The 16,504-nt window shown below is 40.9% G+C and overlaps 1 protein-coding gene across 9 annotated transcripts in view; it reads right to left on the bottom strand.

Annotated features, from left to right (window-relative positions):
• ppp4r4 (protein phosphatase 4, regulatory subunit 4) overlaps window positions 1-16,504 on the bottom strand; it is a 137,840-nt gene that overhangs the window by 717 nt on the left and 120,619 nt on the right. For 7 of the 9 annotated variants that reach the window (XM_041865028.2, XM_041865029.2, XM_041865027.2 and 4 more), the window contains 6 exons: window positions 14,413-14,484; window positions 12,942-13,005; window positions 12,725-12,805; window positions 12,212-12,302; window positions 11,851-11,912; window positions 9,435-9,711 (listed from right to left, as the gene is read on the bottom strand). In XM_041865028.2, the coding sequence (XP_041720962.2) occupies window positions 9,435-9,711; window positions 11,851-11,912; window positions 12,212-12,302; window positions 12,725-12,805; window positions 12,942-13,005; window positions 14,413-14,484 (647 nt within the window). The remainder of the gene's footprint in view (window positions 1-9,434; window positions 9,712-11,850; window positions 11,913-12,211; window positions 12,303-12,724; window positions 12,806-12,941; window positions 13,006-14,412; window positions 14,485-16,504) is intronic. The other 2 variants (XM_041865031.2, XM_041865033.2) reach the window with 2 other exon arrangements.

Below are 16,504 nucleotides of genomic sequence, written 5' to 3' on the forward strand. Positions count from 1 at the left end.
TACAGGAGGTGCAGGTAAGCATTGGGTAAACAAGTTAATAACTAGTAAACAAGGAGTGACCTATCGCAAATCGACCCCTAGCTCCCACCCCTACATAACAGATGGGCAATTTTTCCTGGGAAGGGCTGGTATGAGTGCAGGTTCTGATTGATTATTCGAATCAGGGGTGTTAAAGCTGAGAGGATGAGGTGTAAGCGATATGGTACAAATTCCACCTGGCCAATCAAATGGTAAGATGGAGCTACCATTACATTTACATTTACGTCATTTAGCAGACGCTCTTATCCAGAGCGACTTACAGTTAGTGAACACATTTTTTTTTTTTATACTGGCCCCCCGTGGGAATCGAACCCACAACCCTGGGGGTTGCTTGTACCCACCCAATCCTTTCATACACTACTTGTACCCACCCAATCCTTTCATACACTACATGACCAAAAGTATGTGGACACCTGCTCGTCGAACATCTCATTCCAAAATCATGGGCATTAATATGGAGTTGGTCCGCCCTTCACTGCTATAACAGCCTCCACTCTTCTGGGAAGGCTTTCCACTAGATTTTGGAACTTTGCTGCGGGGACTTGCTACCATTCAGCCACGAGCATTAGTAAGGTTGGGCACTGATGTTGGGCGATTAGGCCTGGCTCACAGTCGCCGCTCCAATTCTTTCCAAAGGTGTTCGATGGGGTTGAGGTCAGGGCTCTGTGCAGGCCAGTCAAGTTCTTCCACACCATACAGATTGCAAAATAGTTGGGAAGAGATTTTCATTGTACCGATTCCATGGCACATGGTTTATGAACTGATACACAAAACGACGCCGGATTCAAAACTTTGGATTTTTCAATTTAAATTATTATACAAAATACTTGCAACCAATTGAATTTTATATATATGGGGGATACAACCATTCCAGCTCTCCAGATTTTGCTGCAAAGAGACAGAATAATTAGATCATTTGTTTTGGTACTGTCCATATGTAGCTTGTTTTTGGTCGCAGGTTCAGGAATGGCTGAAGAATTTCAACATTTACCTGGAGCTAACTCTGCAAATAGGACTGCTGGGTGATTTGAAAAGTAATAGTCAATCGATCAATAATATAACAATACTTTTAGCAAAAAAAATTATCTTTAATTTACAATTGTAGAAACTATGCGAATAGAAAGGTTCAGAACGTTGTGAAACATCACAGCCAAGTAAAAAAAATATATGGCAACTAGAAATCTAAACTGGATGGTGTTCAGAGATAGATGGGAGGGGTTGAGTGGAGCTGAAGGGTGGGACTAAAAACAAACAAAAGATAACTCATGTAAAATATACTGTGTCCGTAAAATGTATATAGGTTCAGAACTTTGTGAAACAGCACAGTTAAAAATATATGGCAAATATAAATCAAAACTGGATGGTCTTCAGAGGTAGATGGAAGGGGTTGAAAGTAGCTGAAGGATGGGATTAAAAACAAACAAAAGATAACTATTGTAAAATACACTGTGTCCGTAAAATGTATATAGTATGTACAGTGCACTCGGAAAGTATTCAGACCCCTTGACTTTTTCCACATTTTGTTACGTTACAGCCTTATTCTAAAATTTATTAAATTAATTTTCTCCCTCAACAATCTACACACAATACCCCATAATGACAAAACAAAAACAGGTTTGAAATTGTTGCAAATGTATTTAAAAAACCCAAACAGAAATACCTTATTTACATAAGTATTCAGACCAAAATGTATCTCAGGTGCATCCTGTTTCCATTTATCATCCTTGAGATGTTTCTACAACTTGATTGGAGTCCACCTGTGGTACATTCAATTGATTGGACATGATTTGGAAAGGCACATGCCTGTCTATATAAGGTCCAACGGTTGACAGTGCATGTCAGAGAAAAAACAAAAAACAAGAGACAAGATTGTGTCGAGGCACAGATCTGGGGAAGGGTACCAAAAAATGTCTGCAGCATTGAAGGTCCCCAAGAACACAGTGGCCTCCAAATGGAAGAAGTCTGGAACCACCAAGACTCTTCATAGAGCTGGCCACCCGGCCAAACTGAGCAATCGGGGGAGAAGGGCCTTGGTCAGGGAGGTGACCAAGAACCCGATGGTCACTCTGACAGAGCTCCAGAGTTCCTCTGTGGAGATGGGAGAACCTTCTAGAAGGACAACCATCTCTGCAACACTCCACCAATCAGGCCTTTATGGTAGTGGCCAGATGGAAGCCACTCCTCAGTAAAAGACACATGACAGCCCGCTTGGAGTTTGCCAAAAGGCACCTAAAGGACTCTCAGACCATGAGAAACAAGATTCTCTGGTCTGATGAAACCAAGATTGAACTCTTTGGCCTGAATGCCAAGCGCCACATCTGGAGTTAACCTGGCACCATCCCTACGGTGAAGCATGGTGTTGGCAGCATCATACTGTGGGGATGTTTTTCAGCGGCAGGGACTGCGAGACTAGTCAGCATCGAGGGAAAGATGGACGGAGCAAAGTACAGAGAGATCCTTCATGAAAACCTGCTCCAGAACTCTCAGGACTGGGGCGAAGGTTCACCTTCCAACAGGACAACGACACTAAGCACACAGCCAAGACAACGCAGGAGTGGCTTCGGGACAAGTCTCTGAATGTCCTTGAGTGGCCCATCCAGAGCCCGGAATTGAACCCGATCTAACATCTCTGGAGAGACCCGAAAATAGCTCTGCAGCGACGCTCACCATCCAACCTGACAGAGCTTGAGAGGATCTGCAGAAAAGAATGGGAGAAACTCCCCAAATACCGGTGTGCCAACCTTGTAGCGTCATACCCAAGAAGACTCGAGGCTGTAATCTCTGCTAAAGGTGCTTCAACAAAGTATTGCGTAAAGGGTCTGAATACTTATGTAAATGTTATATTTCAGTTTGTAATTTTTATAAATGTGCAAAAATGACAAAAAACCTGTTTTTGCTTTGTCATTATGGGGTATTGTGTGTAGATTGATGAGGGGAAAAAAACAAATCTACTTTAGAATAAGGCTGTCATGTAACGAAATGTGGAAAAAGTCAAGGGGTCTGAATACTTCTCGAATGCACTGTATAAGCTTGAAGTGGAAGTTGTTGTCCATTAGTTTTCTCCAATTAGGGGAGGGGTGGTAGGGTTAGGGGAAAATAATAAAGGAAAATATATAAAATCAATATACAGTGGGGAAAAAAAGTATTTAGTCAGCCACCAATTGTGCAAGTTCTCCCACTTAAAAAGATGAGAGAGGCCTGTAATTTTCATCATAGGTACACGTCAACTATGACAGACAAAATTTGGAAAAAAATCCAGAAAATCACATTGTAGGATTTGTAATGAATTTATTTGCAAATTATGGTGGAAAATAAGTATTTGGTCAATAACAAACGTTTCTCAATACTTTGTTATATACCCTTTGTTGGCAATGACACAGGTCAAATGTTTTCTGTAAGTCTTCACAAGGTTTTCACACACTGTTGCTGGTATTTTGGCCCATTCCTCCATGCAGATCTCCTCTAGAGCAATGATGTTTTGGGGCTGTCGCTGGGCAACACAGACTTTCAACTCCCTCCAAAGATTTTCTATGGGGTTGAGATCTGGAGACTGGCTAGGCCACTCCAGGACCTTGAAATGCTTCTTACGAAGCCACTCCTTCGTTGCCCGGGCGGTGTGTTTGGGATCATTGTCATGCTGAAAGACCCAGCCACGTTTCATCTTCAATGCTCTTGCTGATGGAAGGAGGTTTTCACTCAAAATCTCATGATACATGGCCCCATTCATTCTTTCCTTTACACAGATCAGTCGTCCTGGTCCCTTTGCAGAAAAACAGCCCCAAAGCATGATGTTTCCACCCCCATGCTTCACAGTAGGTATGGTGTTCTTTGGATGCAACTCAGCATTCTTTGTCCTCCAAACACGACGAGTTGAGTTTTTACCAAAAAGTTATATTTTGGTTTCATCTGACCATATGACATTCTCCCAATCCTCTTCTGGATCATCCAAATGCACTCTAGCAAACTTCAGACAGGCCTGGATATGTACTGGCTTAAGCAGGGGGACACGTCTGGCACTGCAGGATTTGAGTCCCTGGCGGCCTAGTGTGTTACTGATGGTAGGCTTTGTTACTTTGGTCCCAGCTCTCTGCAGGTCATTCACTAGGTCCCCCCGTGTGGTTCTGGGATTTTTGCTCACCGTTCTTGTGATCATTTTGACCCCACGGGGTGAGATCTTGCGTGGAGCCCCAGATCGAGGGAGATTATCAGTGGTCTTGTATGTCTTCCATTTCCTAATAATTGCTCCCACAGTTGATTTCTTCAAACCAAGCTGCTTACCTATTGCAGATTCAATCTTCCCAGCCTGGTGCAGGTCTACAATTTTGTTTCTGTTGTCCTTTGACAGCTCTTTGGTCTTGGCCATAGTGGAGTTTGGAGTGTGACTGTTTGAGGTTGTGGACAGGTGTCTTTTATACTGATAACAAGTTCAAACAGGTGCCATTAATACAGGTAACGAGTGGAGGACAGAGTAGCCTCTTAAAGAAGAAGTTACAGGTCTGTGAGAGCCAGAAATCTTGCTTGTTTGTAGGTGACCAAATACTTATTTTCCACCATAATTTGCAAATAAATTCATTAAAAATCCTACAATGTGATTTTCTGGATTTTTTTCCCTCAATTTGTCTGTCATAGTTGACGTGTACCTATGATGAAAATTACAGGCCTCTCATCTTTTTAAGTGGGAGAACTTGCACAATTGGTGGCTGACTAAATACTTTTTTTCCCCACTGTATATATACTCTACCGGTAAAAAGTTTTAGAACACCTACTCATTCAAGGGTTTTTCTTTATTTTTACTATTTTCTACATTGTAGAATAATAGTGAAGACATCAAAACTCATGTAGTATCCAAAAAAGCGTTAAACAAATCAAAATATATTTTATATTTGAGATTCTTCAAATAGCCACCCTTTGCCTTGATGACAGCTTTGCACACTCTTGGCATTCTCTTGGCATTTGCTTCATGAGGTAGTCACCTGGAATGCATTTCAATTAACAGGTGTGCCTTCTTAAAAGTTAATTTGTGGAATTTCTTTCCTTCTTAATGCGTTTGAGCCAATCAGTTGTGTTGTGACAAGGTAGGGGGGGAATACAGAAGATAGCCCTATTTCATAAAACACCAAGTCCATATTATGGCAAGAACAGATCAAATAAGCAAAGAGAAACGACAGTCCATCATTACTTTAAGACATGAAGGTCAGTCAATACGGAACATTTCAAGAACTTTGAAAGTTTCTTAAAGTGCAGTTGCAAAAACCATCAAGCGCTATGATGAAACTGGCTCTCATGAGGACCACCACAGGAATGGAAGACCCAGAGTTACCTTTGCTGCAGAGGATAAGTTCATTAGAGTTACCAGCCTCAGAAATCAAGTAACAGACACATCTCAACATCAACTGTTCAGAGGAGACTGTGTGAATCAGGCCTTCATGGTCGAATTGCTGCAAAGAAACCACTACTAAAGGACACCAATAATAAGAAGAGACTTGCTTGGGCCAAGAAACACGAGCAATGGACATTAGAACGGTGGAAATCTGTCCTTTGGTCTGTAGTCCAAATTGGAGATTTGTGAGACGTGGTGTGGGTGAACGGATGATCTCCGCATGTGTATTTCCCACCGTAAAGCATGGAGGAGGAGGTGTTATGGTGTGGGGGTGCTTTGCTGGTGACACTGTCTGTGATTTATTTAGAATTTAAGGCACACTTAACCAGCATGGCTACCACATCATTCTGCAGCGATACGCCATCCCATCTGGTTTGGGCTTAGTGAGACTATCATTTGTTTTTCAACAGGACAATGACCCAACCCACCTCCAGGCTGTGTAAGGGCTATTTTACCAAGAAGGAGAGTGATGGAGTGCTGCATCAGATGACCTGGCCTCCACAATCCCCCGACCTCAACCAAATTGAGATGGATTGGGATGAGACGGACGGCAGAGTGAAGGAAAAACAGCCAACAAGTGCTCAGCATATGTGGGAACTCCTTCAAGACTGTTGGAAAAGCATTCCAGGTGAAGCTGGTTGAGAGAATGCCAAGAGTGTGCAAAGCTGTCATCAAGGCAAAGGGTGGCTATTTGAAGAATCTCAAATATAACACTTTTTTGGTTACTACATGATTCCATATGTGTTATTTCCTAGTTTTGATTTCTTCACTATTATTCTACAATGTAAAGCTGATCTACCCCCTAATTAAACAAAATAATCTCAACAAACCATTTCTGTATGGACCTCGCTTTGTGCACGGGCACATTGTCATGCTGAAACAGGAAAGGGCCTTCCCCAAACTGTTGCCACAAAATTGGAAGCACAGAATCGTCTAGAATGTCATTGTATTCTGTAGCGTTAAGATTTCCCTTCACTGGAAGGGGCCAGTGAACTTTACAGTTGGCACTATGCATTGGGTCAGGTATCGTTCTCCTGGCATCTGCCAAACCCAGATTCGTCCGTCGGACTGCCAGATGGTGAAGTGTGATTCATCACTCCAGAGAATGTGTTTCCACTGCAACAGAGTTCAATGGCGGCGAGCTTTACACCACTCCAGCTGACGCTTGGTATTGTGCATGGTGATCTTAGACTTATGTGCGGCTGCTCGGCCATGGAATCCCATTTCATGAAGCTCCCGACTAACAGTTATTGTGCTGACGTTGCTTCCAGAGGCAGTTTGGAACTCGGTAGTGAATGTTGCAAACAAGGACAGATGATTTTTACGTGCTTCAGCACTCACCGGTCCCATTCTGTGAGCTTGTGTGGCCTACCACTTTGCGGCTGAGCCGTTGTTGCTCCTAGACGTTTCCACTTCACAATAACATCACTTACAGTTGACCGGGGCAGCTCTAGCAGGGCAGAAATTTGACAAACTGACTTGTTGGAAAGGTGGCATCCTATGATGCTGCCACGTTGAAAGTCACTGAGCTCTTCATTAAGGCCATTCTACTGCCAATGTTTGTCTACGGAGATATCATGGCTGTGTGCTCAATTTTATACACCTGTCAGCAACGGATGTGGCTGAAATAGCAGAATCCACTAATTTGAAGGGGTGTCCACATACACTATATATACAAAAGTATCTACACAAGTACTGAGGGTACTGGGCATGGGTGGATTTGGGATTGGAAGGTTCGCTACACTGCAGTTCCAAAAAGTAATTTAGACTGATATCAAAGAAGTTACATTGAAAGATATGCCGTTGAAGTTTGTTTTGATTGTTTCAATGCAGTTCCAAAAAAGTCACTGACAATTTGTGTACTCATCAGAAGTAAAACAATGCATAGATGTCGGATGGTGTCTATTGCAATTTCCAAAATGCATTTACCATTTTGGTTTGGATTTGCTATTTGTGTGGATTCACTCAAAGTGTATCATAAAGCGTAGAAAACATAAAGAAGCCAACAAACTATAGGTGCGCGTGCAGATATCTGAACATGCATTGACAGAATCGTTGGGATTGTGTAATCATCCAAAAAGACTACAGTTCAACAGAGTCATGTTCATTAGGGCAAGCACATTTTTTTCAACATAAACAAAAAGTCCAGGTAGTACATCCCTGTTTCAGTCCGACTTTCCCCCCATTTGGTGCCTAATGAACACAACCCTGGTAATAACTGACTAACTGCAGTAAGGCACGACATTCTTTTAGGCCACACTTTACATTACATAGGCTTTAGACCAGAGGAACTACAGTACCATTGGAATAACCCATATATTTATCCTGCTTTCTAAGAACATGCTGATGTGCAGTACTTACCACGTTTGCCCTCACTTGTTTGTCTTTGCGCTCACTTTTGCCTTGGAAAACATAATTGGGTGTGGTAAGTGCTGTTACCTGCCTGTACTTATATCAATTATATACCCAGTACATAGTAATCACTTAAGTTAAAGTTATTCCTAATAAACTTATACTACTAAACCTGAAATAATGCCCATGTAATGTAAAGGTTTGTTTTGCCTTGTTTTATGATGCATCTGTATAGTGGACTTGGTGGAAGATGATGGTTATTGTATTCAAAGTCAATGCTTAGCCCCCCTACCCTTTCATGTACATCGAAATGGATAAATTGGGTGTTAGCATTAGCAATACGAAAACAGATTAATCTTGCCCTGTGACTGGGTAGGTTGAAATTATCGCCATATTGCTTACACCTATCCCATCCTTTCAGATCTACACAAGCGCCAAGGGGCAGTGGTCACCAATTATGGTCCTGGAGAGCTAAAGGGTGCATATATAGACGTTAGGTCCAGCACAGCACTGGCACACCTGATTCTACTAATCAACTGCTCATCCAAGGTACCCTTGATCAGGTGAATCAGGCGTGTCAGTGCTGGAACAAAAGCCTGTCCACCTTGTAGCTCTCTAGGGCGGTGCTCTCCTATGCTGGTCCTGGGGACCCACAGAGTACTTTGTAGGCTTTTTCTCCAGCCCAGCACCTACACACCTGCTTTAACTTATCCCCAAAGCCAACCACTTGATTAGGCGAATCAGGTTTGTTAGTGTTGGGCTAGAACAAAAGCCTGTAACCCATATGGGTCTCTCCTTGGACCAGGCTTAGTGACCACTGGCCTAGAGGGTTGACTAGACCAGAGGCTGTAGGGGGTGGACTTGGAGTAACCCTATTTCACAATTACATCACTGTGTAAACAACAGCTGTATAAGGGGGGTAAAACAGTTGCAAGTTAGCTTTTTAGCATCATCAAATTCTAAAAGTGAACAGTTTTGTCCCAACTCTGATTCTAAAATGCATTCATTTAATGTTTTATCTCTTTCCTCAGAGTTAAGTTGTTCACAGGAATGTCTCTCTTGCTAAGTAGTAGCAACTCTCTACTATTTGGAACCTGGGGTGTATTCATTGGGATTGGAAAGTTTGCTTCACTACAGTTCCAAAAAGTCACTTAAGACTAATCAAAGCAGTCACGTTGAAAGATATACCGTTCAAGTTGGTTTTGATTGTGTCAATGCAAAAAGTCACTGACATAATTTGTGTACTCAGAGGTAAAATAATGCATAGGTGTGGGATGGTGTATATTGCAATTTCCAAAATCCATTTACTGTGTAAACATTTGTATCAACAATTTGGTTAGGATTTGGTATTATTGTGGATTCCACAAGGAATTTGATAGGAGCCAACAAGCTATAGGTGTGAGTGCAGATATCTGAACTTGATGAACTTACGTCTCCTATTGAACCTGGGGTGTATGCATTAGTTCACACCGTAGAAAAACGTTTTGCAACGAAAACCAGAGTTTCATATTGGACAAGTTCAGGTAGCCACCTCCCGTTTGGTCTGTTTGGTTCCTAGTAAATACTTCCCTGGCTGGCACACAGTTTTTCACACGGTGATGCCATAGTAAAATAGGGTTATTGGAATTGGACGGAGGACGGTGAGTGCTGAGAGAGGACCCACATGGAGAGTTTTCTGGACTGGGTGTCCTTGCCCCCGTTGGTGGTGCGGTGGTCCAGGGTGCTGCTGCGGTGCTGGTGTTGGTGCGGGTGGTCCACCAGGGTGTTTGTGGTGTTGCTGCGGATCAGGACGGGCATGGAGGAAGCCGAGGGGGTCTGGGACAGCACTGACGACGCTGCCGCCACGCTGAAGTGGTGCGACCGCAGTGCCTCGTCCGCTGCAACACACACAGGAAGTGATGAGGTGATGGATGATGTGACAGACGAAGTGTTGAGGTGACCTTAGGAAGTGACAGAGTGGAAAGTTTGATCTAAAATATGTATTTATTTATGCTAATTTCATTGACAGGAAGCGAGCAAATGCTCCAGGGGTCTCCAACTCAGGGGTTTGGAAGGTCACCTGTGTGTGTATGTATATATGTATGTATGTAGGGGTAGTTCACTCCAAAAATTAGATAGGGCTGATCTTTTCCCTTAATTTGGTATTGAGATCTGTATATTTCTCCTCATGCTTATAATGTGATGGGCTGGAATGTGGACAGCATACCGCTTGAGGTTTGCAAATGGTTATCAAGGAGTTGTGTTCATTGGCACTAAAATCAGATGAGTTGCACTAAAATAGAATGAGTTGCACTTAAAAGGATGACCCAGCTACCACAAAACGTTCTTAGAACCATATGTTTCTTAGAGCTTGGTAAGAGCATAGTTGTTCTATGGTTAGTTTGCATACAACCTTCCCACAACCTTTTGGGAATGTTGCAGGATAGTTGCTTGGTTTTGAAACATGTCCCCAAAATATTTTTTGGGGATGTTTCATTACTTTAACAGAACGTTTCCTAAAGGTTCACACATGGTTACATTTAATTACATTTTTTGTAATATTCTAGGAACGTTCTCCAAATGGTTTGACATTGGGAATGTTCTCAAAAAGTTCAGAGAACTTTTAAAAAACAATGTTCTTCTGAGGGAATGTTTCTGTGGAAATGTCAGTACTTCAGCATAACGTTTCCTACTGGTTTCTTCATGGTTCTATTTTAAGTAATGTTCTCAAATTGTTCAGAGAACTTTAAGAAACAACGCTCTTCTGTGGGAATTTCAGTACTACCACAGAACATTCCACTAAAAGTTCCCATGTTTAATCTCATATTCTGGGAACATTCAAAAAAATTGTGTGACTTAAGCAATGTTCTCAGAACGTTCAGAGAATGTATATTTTATGTCAGTTCTTGCCAATATTCGGTGAATGTTATAAAAAAATGAAATTCTACACATTAACATCAAACTTTAAAGGTCCAATATCTCAATTTCAAATCATTTTTGGGTAACCTTACTGTGATTGTTTTCAATTAAAATGGTCAAAAAGAAACAAAAGTAGTTTCTTAGCAAAGAGCAATTTCTCAAGCAATAATTTTGTTAGGACTGTCTGGGAGTGGTCTGAGATGGGAGGGGAAAACCCCAAAAAAGGAATTGTTATTGGCAGAGGTTTGGAATTATTTATTCCTGGTGATGTCACCAGGCAGGCCAAAACTCCATCCCACCAAAACAGTATTTCAAACAGCTCTTACACTAAAAGGGCATTATTCATTTTCACAAGAAAACTTTAGTAACTTTCAGAGAATGTTCTAAGAATGTTATTTAAAAACAAAAACATTCCTTTTCTCAGCCTCAACAAAACTCTATCCTACAGTATATCTTGTTAAGAGTGTTCAGGTGTGTTGGCCGCACCCACTAATTGGCCACACCTGATCTTAATGAGTGAATAGACAAAAATGAACAGCTTTGTATGCGTAAAAAAACATGGCACGCTGGCGCCAACCTGGTGGCGCAGTGGACTAATTCCATGGATAGAGAAGATAAGATCATAGGCTCGAATCTCACTGATGCCGTGTCAGAATAAAAAAATGTATGTGTTCATATGATTAATGCCTAAGCAAATTAATTTCTGTGTGCTTGGAGTTAAACAAAACGTTAACCCAAAATAAAAATTTTATTCAGTGAAAGTTAAAAAAACTTCTAAATAACCTTTACATTTTGTTCTTAGTTTTAAGAAAATGTTCAGTAATAACCATTACCTTTACAACATGTAGAGAATGTTCTCAGAATGTTATTTCAAATAACCTATAATTTCCGTTCTCAGAGTGTCAATAAAATCTCCCTGGAAAAACGTTAAAGTAACTAGAGTAAAACGTTCTCAGAACCTCCATGCAACCTAAAAACAAATGTCCCAGAACAGTCTGGAATGTTTGCTTTTGTTCTCAGAATGTACTTTTTTGTTTTTTGTTTTACCAGTCAGGAAATTGAGTGCTTCGTTCCCGGAACCAATCTGAAACCAAATGTGCTAGCTGGGGAGCTACACTAAAATAGGATGAGTTGCACTAAAATAGGATGATAGCTGCACTATAATAGGATTACTTGATTACCATTCATAGGAAGCATAGAGTTCTTCCCTTTTCCAGGACAGCTTCCTGAATCCTTGACCTTTCTGGGGAGGAAAACCAAGATGGAAGAACGTGTCAAGACTAGGTTTGCAATAACAAGTGGCTAAAACGTATACGTGGTCCCACCAATATAAAATGTTACTGGAACGTGTGTGTGTGTGTGCAAGATTTATTTTCTTAAAGTAACAATTGAAAAGCATAGCTGTTCCTATAAAGAGTATTTCTAAAAAATATATATCCATACATTTATGTTTGATTAAATATATTATATCAAAATATATTTCAGCAAAATGATATAGTGATGTTTTGGGTTAGGGGTATGGTTGGGCAGGTTACTACTTACAGAGTTTTGTCCGGATTAGCCATCTTGGGTGTAGTAGGATGGCTGCTAAGCGACCGACTCCGTGCCAGTTTGGCCTTCCTCAACTCTTTACCTGTAGATTCATCATCACCATCATCAAACACTATCTCGACCAAGTTGAACAGGATATCTTTTTGGGTCATATGTTTTTTGTCTTGATTCATTGTGAGTTGAAAGCTCTTTGCACTCTTTGTGCAACAATCTGCTACTGTTGCTGTGTGCTGTTGGAACAGAGTTATCGAAACCCCTTACAGTTACGCTAGAATGGCATATACATTTCTATCCATGGTCAAGGAAGTGTTTTGGTAACACATTATAATAAATGAAATCTTCAAAAATGTGTGTTTTACAAATAATAAAATACAAATGTATTAGTTGTTCATAAATAGTTGATGAATGCTTATTAGTATAAAGGTGTTGCCAGTGTTTCTCTCTCCCACGTTGACAAATTTCCCAATTGGAAAAATTAAGATATTGATTGATTCCCAGTCTTACCGGAGGAGGTGGACAAAGTGGCCCCGGACGTGGATCCAGACAGGCCCTTGGTCCCTGACAAACCTGTCTTACTGTCCCTCCCTGCCAACACAGCCACCCACACAGTCACAACATGTCACAGGGTACCATTTGTCTCAATGCATTTGAGATCTGTGTATTATCTATAATATATTAGTAAAAATCTCAAAGCAGATGTGTGATGTGTGTGGGAACGTACGTTTCTTTTCAGTGTGTTTTTCACTGGTGAGCTTGGCTTCGCTCTGTTGTCGCTCTAGCTGTTCCTGTGGTGGACGAGAGAAGCGACTCGAAGGGTTAAAAAAAGAAACAACGGCAGTTATTACAATCTGTAAAATGTAAACACAACTATGACATACTCGTCATCTTTGAGGGCATGTTTTGACAACAGCGTTATGGTAGCTAGCAAAATAGTGTTGACGCAGTTGCTAACTAACTGTAAATAGCTTTAGTTAGCTATCGAACTAACTTGGCTAATGGTGGGGCCAACTATTTATTATACTGTATTAATATTATATTTATTTATAGTTAACTAGCTAGCTACTGCACCACTCTTTACTAGCAAACACAATGCTAATAAGATTATAGGTTACTAATAACCTTAGGTTATAGGTAAATATTGTTTTATATGTTGACGTTTGTAATGTTTCTTCTTTCCAAACGTATTGTGCCTTGTACAACCAAGCCCATCTATCCCCTTCAAAAGACCCCTTCCTTGCTGCTATATTTACAACTAAGAATTGTGACAAAATAAAGTATCACAACAATCAGGAATAAATACCCATGGGACACACACACATGATAAAGTTGAGTATTCTTTCATTGACTTGAAGCTAAAGAAAATACCAAATGCTATAGTGCCTCAGAAGACAAAGGAATAGGCTATACACTAAAGCAGTTTTTTTCAAAGTATTGTATTTTTGGGGGAACCAAAAAATAAGAGTACACAATACTGTATGGGACAATATACAAACATATTTGAAAAATAAAATTGTATTGAATAAGCGTATTTATTGGTTTGCTTTTATTTAGAAAATGTAATAATTGAAGGTTATTTGTTGATTTACTGATGTTAAGGTTGTGTCATAAGATTTAGGGTGGGGTTGTGAGAAATTCTTGCCAAAAATAATAGGGTTCGCAGAAATTCTAGCTGAAAAAATAGGGTCCCCGCTGAAAAAGTTTGAATACCACTGGACTAGAGCATGGTGCTAGAGGAATTGAATAACATAACATCAAGCCATCTCTTTATAAATAAAGAGAGTCAAAAAAGCTTTCTGAAGAAAGAACTGAAAATAGACTCTTTGAAAAGGTTAATTCATGCAAATATATGCACGAGTATGAAAAAGAAAAGAAAACTATATTGTTTTGAACAAAGACGCATGTTTGCTTGTTCTATTTTCCACTAATAATAAACTGACAGTGCTGTACGCATTAAGGGAGCTTATAAAATATTGGTGCTACAAATAACAAGAACAAGGCGGTGTTTAATGACATAGTGCACGGTATTGACAGGATGGTGTCAAATCCCTCACCATCTTTAGAAGAAGCTTATCTTGTGTGTGGTGCTACGAGTTACTGCCCCAAAATCTACACTGTATAAAAATAACTCCCGCCACACGATTGGCAAAATCGTTTGTGTGGGAGTTATTTTTATTTTTATACAAATCCCTCACCATCTCCAGTAGTAGTGTCTCTTCCTTCTCTTTCTTCTGGTCTAGTAGATCTCTCTCGTGTCTCTTATGGTACTAAAATGGAAAAGTACATATTAGACTGTATTCAATCAGACCTGTGCTAGCACTTCAATCATGTAACAATAGAAGGCAACCATTAGGGATAATAAAGATGTATGTTTATAGAAAGAGTATATGCATGATTAAATGTTATATATACATATACACACACACACACACACAATACCAGTCAAAAGTTTGGACACACCTACTCATTCGTCTTTTTTAAAAATGTGTACTATTTTCTACATTGTATAATAATAGTGAAGACATCACAACTATGAAACAACACATATGGAATCATGTAGTAACCAAAAAAGTGTTAAACAAATCAAAATATATTTTTATTTGAGATTCTTCAAATAGCCACCTTTTGCCTTGATGACAGCTTTGCACACTCACAGTGCTGAAGCGTTGCTTCCAGAGGCGAGTGCTGAAGCGCGTAAAAATTGTCTGTCGTCGGTTGCAACATTCACTACCGAGTTCCAAACTGCCTCTGGAAGCAACGTCAGCACAATAACTGTTAGTCGGGAGCTTCATGAAATGGGATTCCATGGCCAAGCAGCCGCACATAAGTCTAAGATCACCATGCGCAATACCAAGCGTCGGCTGGAGTGGTGTAAAGCTCGCCGCCATTGAACTCGGGTGCAGTGGAAACACGTTCTCTGGAGTGATTAATCACACTTCACCATCTGGCAGTCCGACGGACAAATCTGGGTTTGGCAGATGCCAGGAGAACGCTACCTGACCCAATGCATAGTGCCAACTGTAAAGTTCACTGGCCCCTTCCAGTGAAGGGAAATATTAACGCTACAGAATACAATGACATTCTAGACGATTCTGTGCTTCCAATTTTGTGGCAACAGTTTAGGGAAGGCCTGTTCCTGTTTCAGCATGACAATGTGCCCGTGCACAAAGCGAGGTCCATACAGAAATGGTTTGTTGAGATTATTTTGTTTAATTAGGGGGTAGATCAGCTTTAATATTGCAGATAGATTGTGGTTCCCATCAATGTAATTGTCTACATCATTTCCAATCCCCCATATATATTTTTTGTAAATATATATTTATATACACTACCGGTCAAAGGTTTTAGTACACCTACTCATTCAAGGGTTTTTCTTTATGTTTACTATTTTCTACATTGTAGAAAAACAGTGAAGTAATCATAACTATGAAATAACAGATATGGAATCATGTAGTAACCAAAAAAGTGTTTGAGATTCTTCAAATAGCCAGCCTTTGCCTTGATGACAGCTTTGCACACTCTTGGCATTCTCTCAACCAACTTCACCTCGAATGCTTTTCCAACAGTCTTGAAGTACTTGATGAGTACTTGTTGGCTGCTTTTCCTTCACTCTGCCATCCGACTCATCCCAAACTTTTCTCCGTTCATCTTTACCTCGATCCTGCATCTTTAGTCTCCCAGTCCCTGCCGCTGAGAAACATCCCCACAGCATGATGCTGCCACCACCATGCTTCACCGTAGGGATGGTGCCAGGTTTCTTCTAGACGTGATGCTTTGTATTCAGGCCAAATAGTTCAATCTTGGTTTCATCAGACCAGAGAATCTTATTTTTCATGGTCTGAGAGTCTTTAGGTGCCTTTTGGCAAACCCCAAGCGGGCTGTCATGTGCCTTTTACTGAGGAGTGGCTTCTGTCTGGCCACTTTACCATAAAGGCCTGATGGGTGGAGTGCTTCAGAGATGGTTATCCTTCTGGAAGGTTTGCCCATCTCCACAGAGGAACTCTGGAGCTCTGTCAGTGACCATCGGGTTCTTGGTCACCTCCCTGACCAAGGCCCTTCTCCCTTGATTGCTCAGTTTGGCTGGGCGGCCAGCTCTTGGAAGAGTCTTGGTGGTTCCAAACTTCTTCCATTTAAGAATGATGTAGGCCACTGTGTCCTTGGGGACCTTCAATGCTGCAGAAATCTTTGGGTAACCTTCCCCAGATCTGTGCCTCGCTCTATGGATGATTCCTTTGACCTCATGGCTTGGTTTTTGCTCTGACCCGCACTGTCAACTGTGGGACCTTA

The sequence above is a fragment of the Coregonus clupeaformis genome, chromosome 36, assembly GCF_020615455.1.
Source record: "Coregonus clupeaformis isolate EN_2021a chromosome 36, ASM2061545v1, whole genome shotgun sequence".
Taxonomy (NCBI): Eukaryota; Metazoa; Chordata; class Actinopteri; order Salmoniformes; family Salmonidae; genus Coregonus; species Coregonus clupeaformis.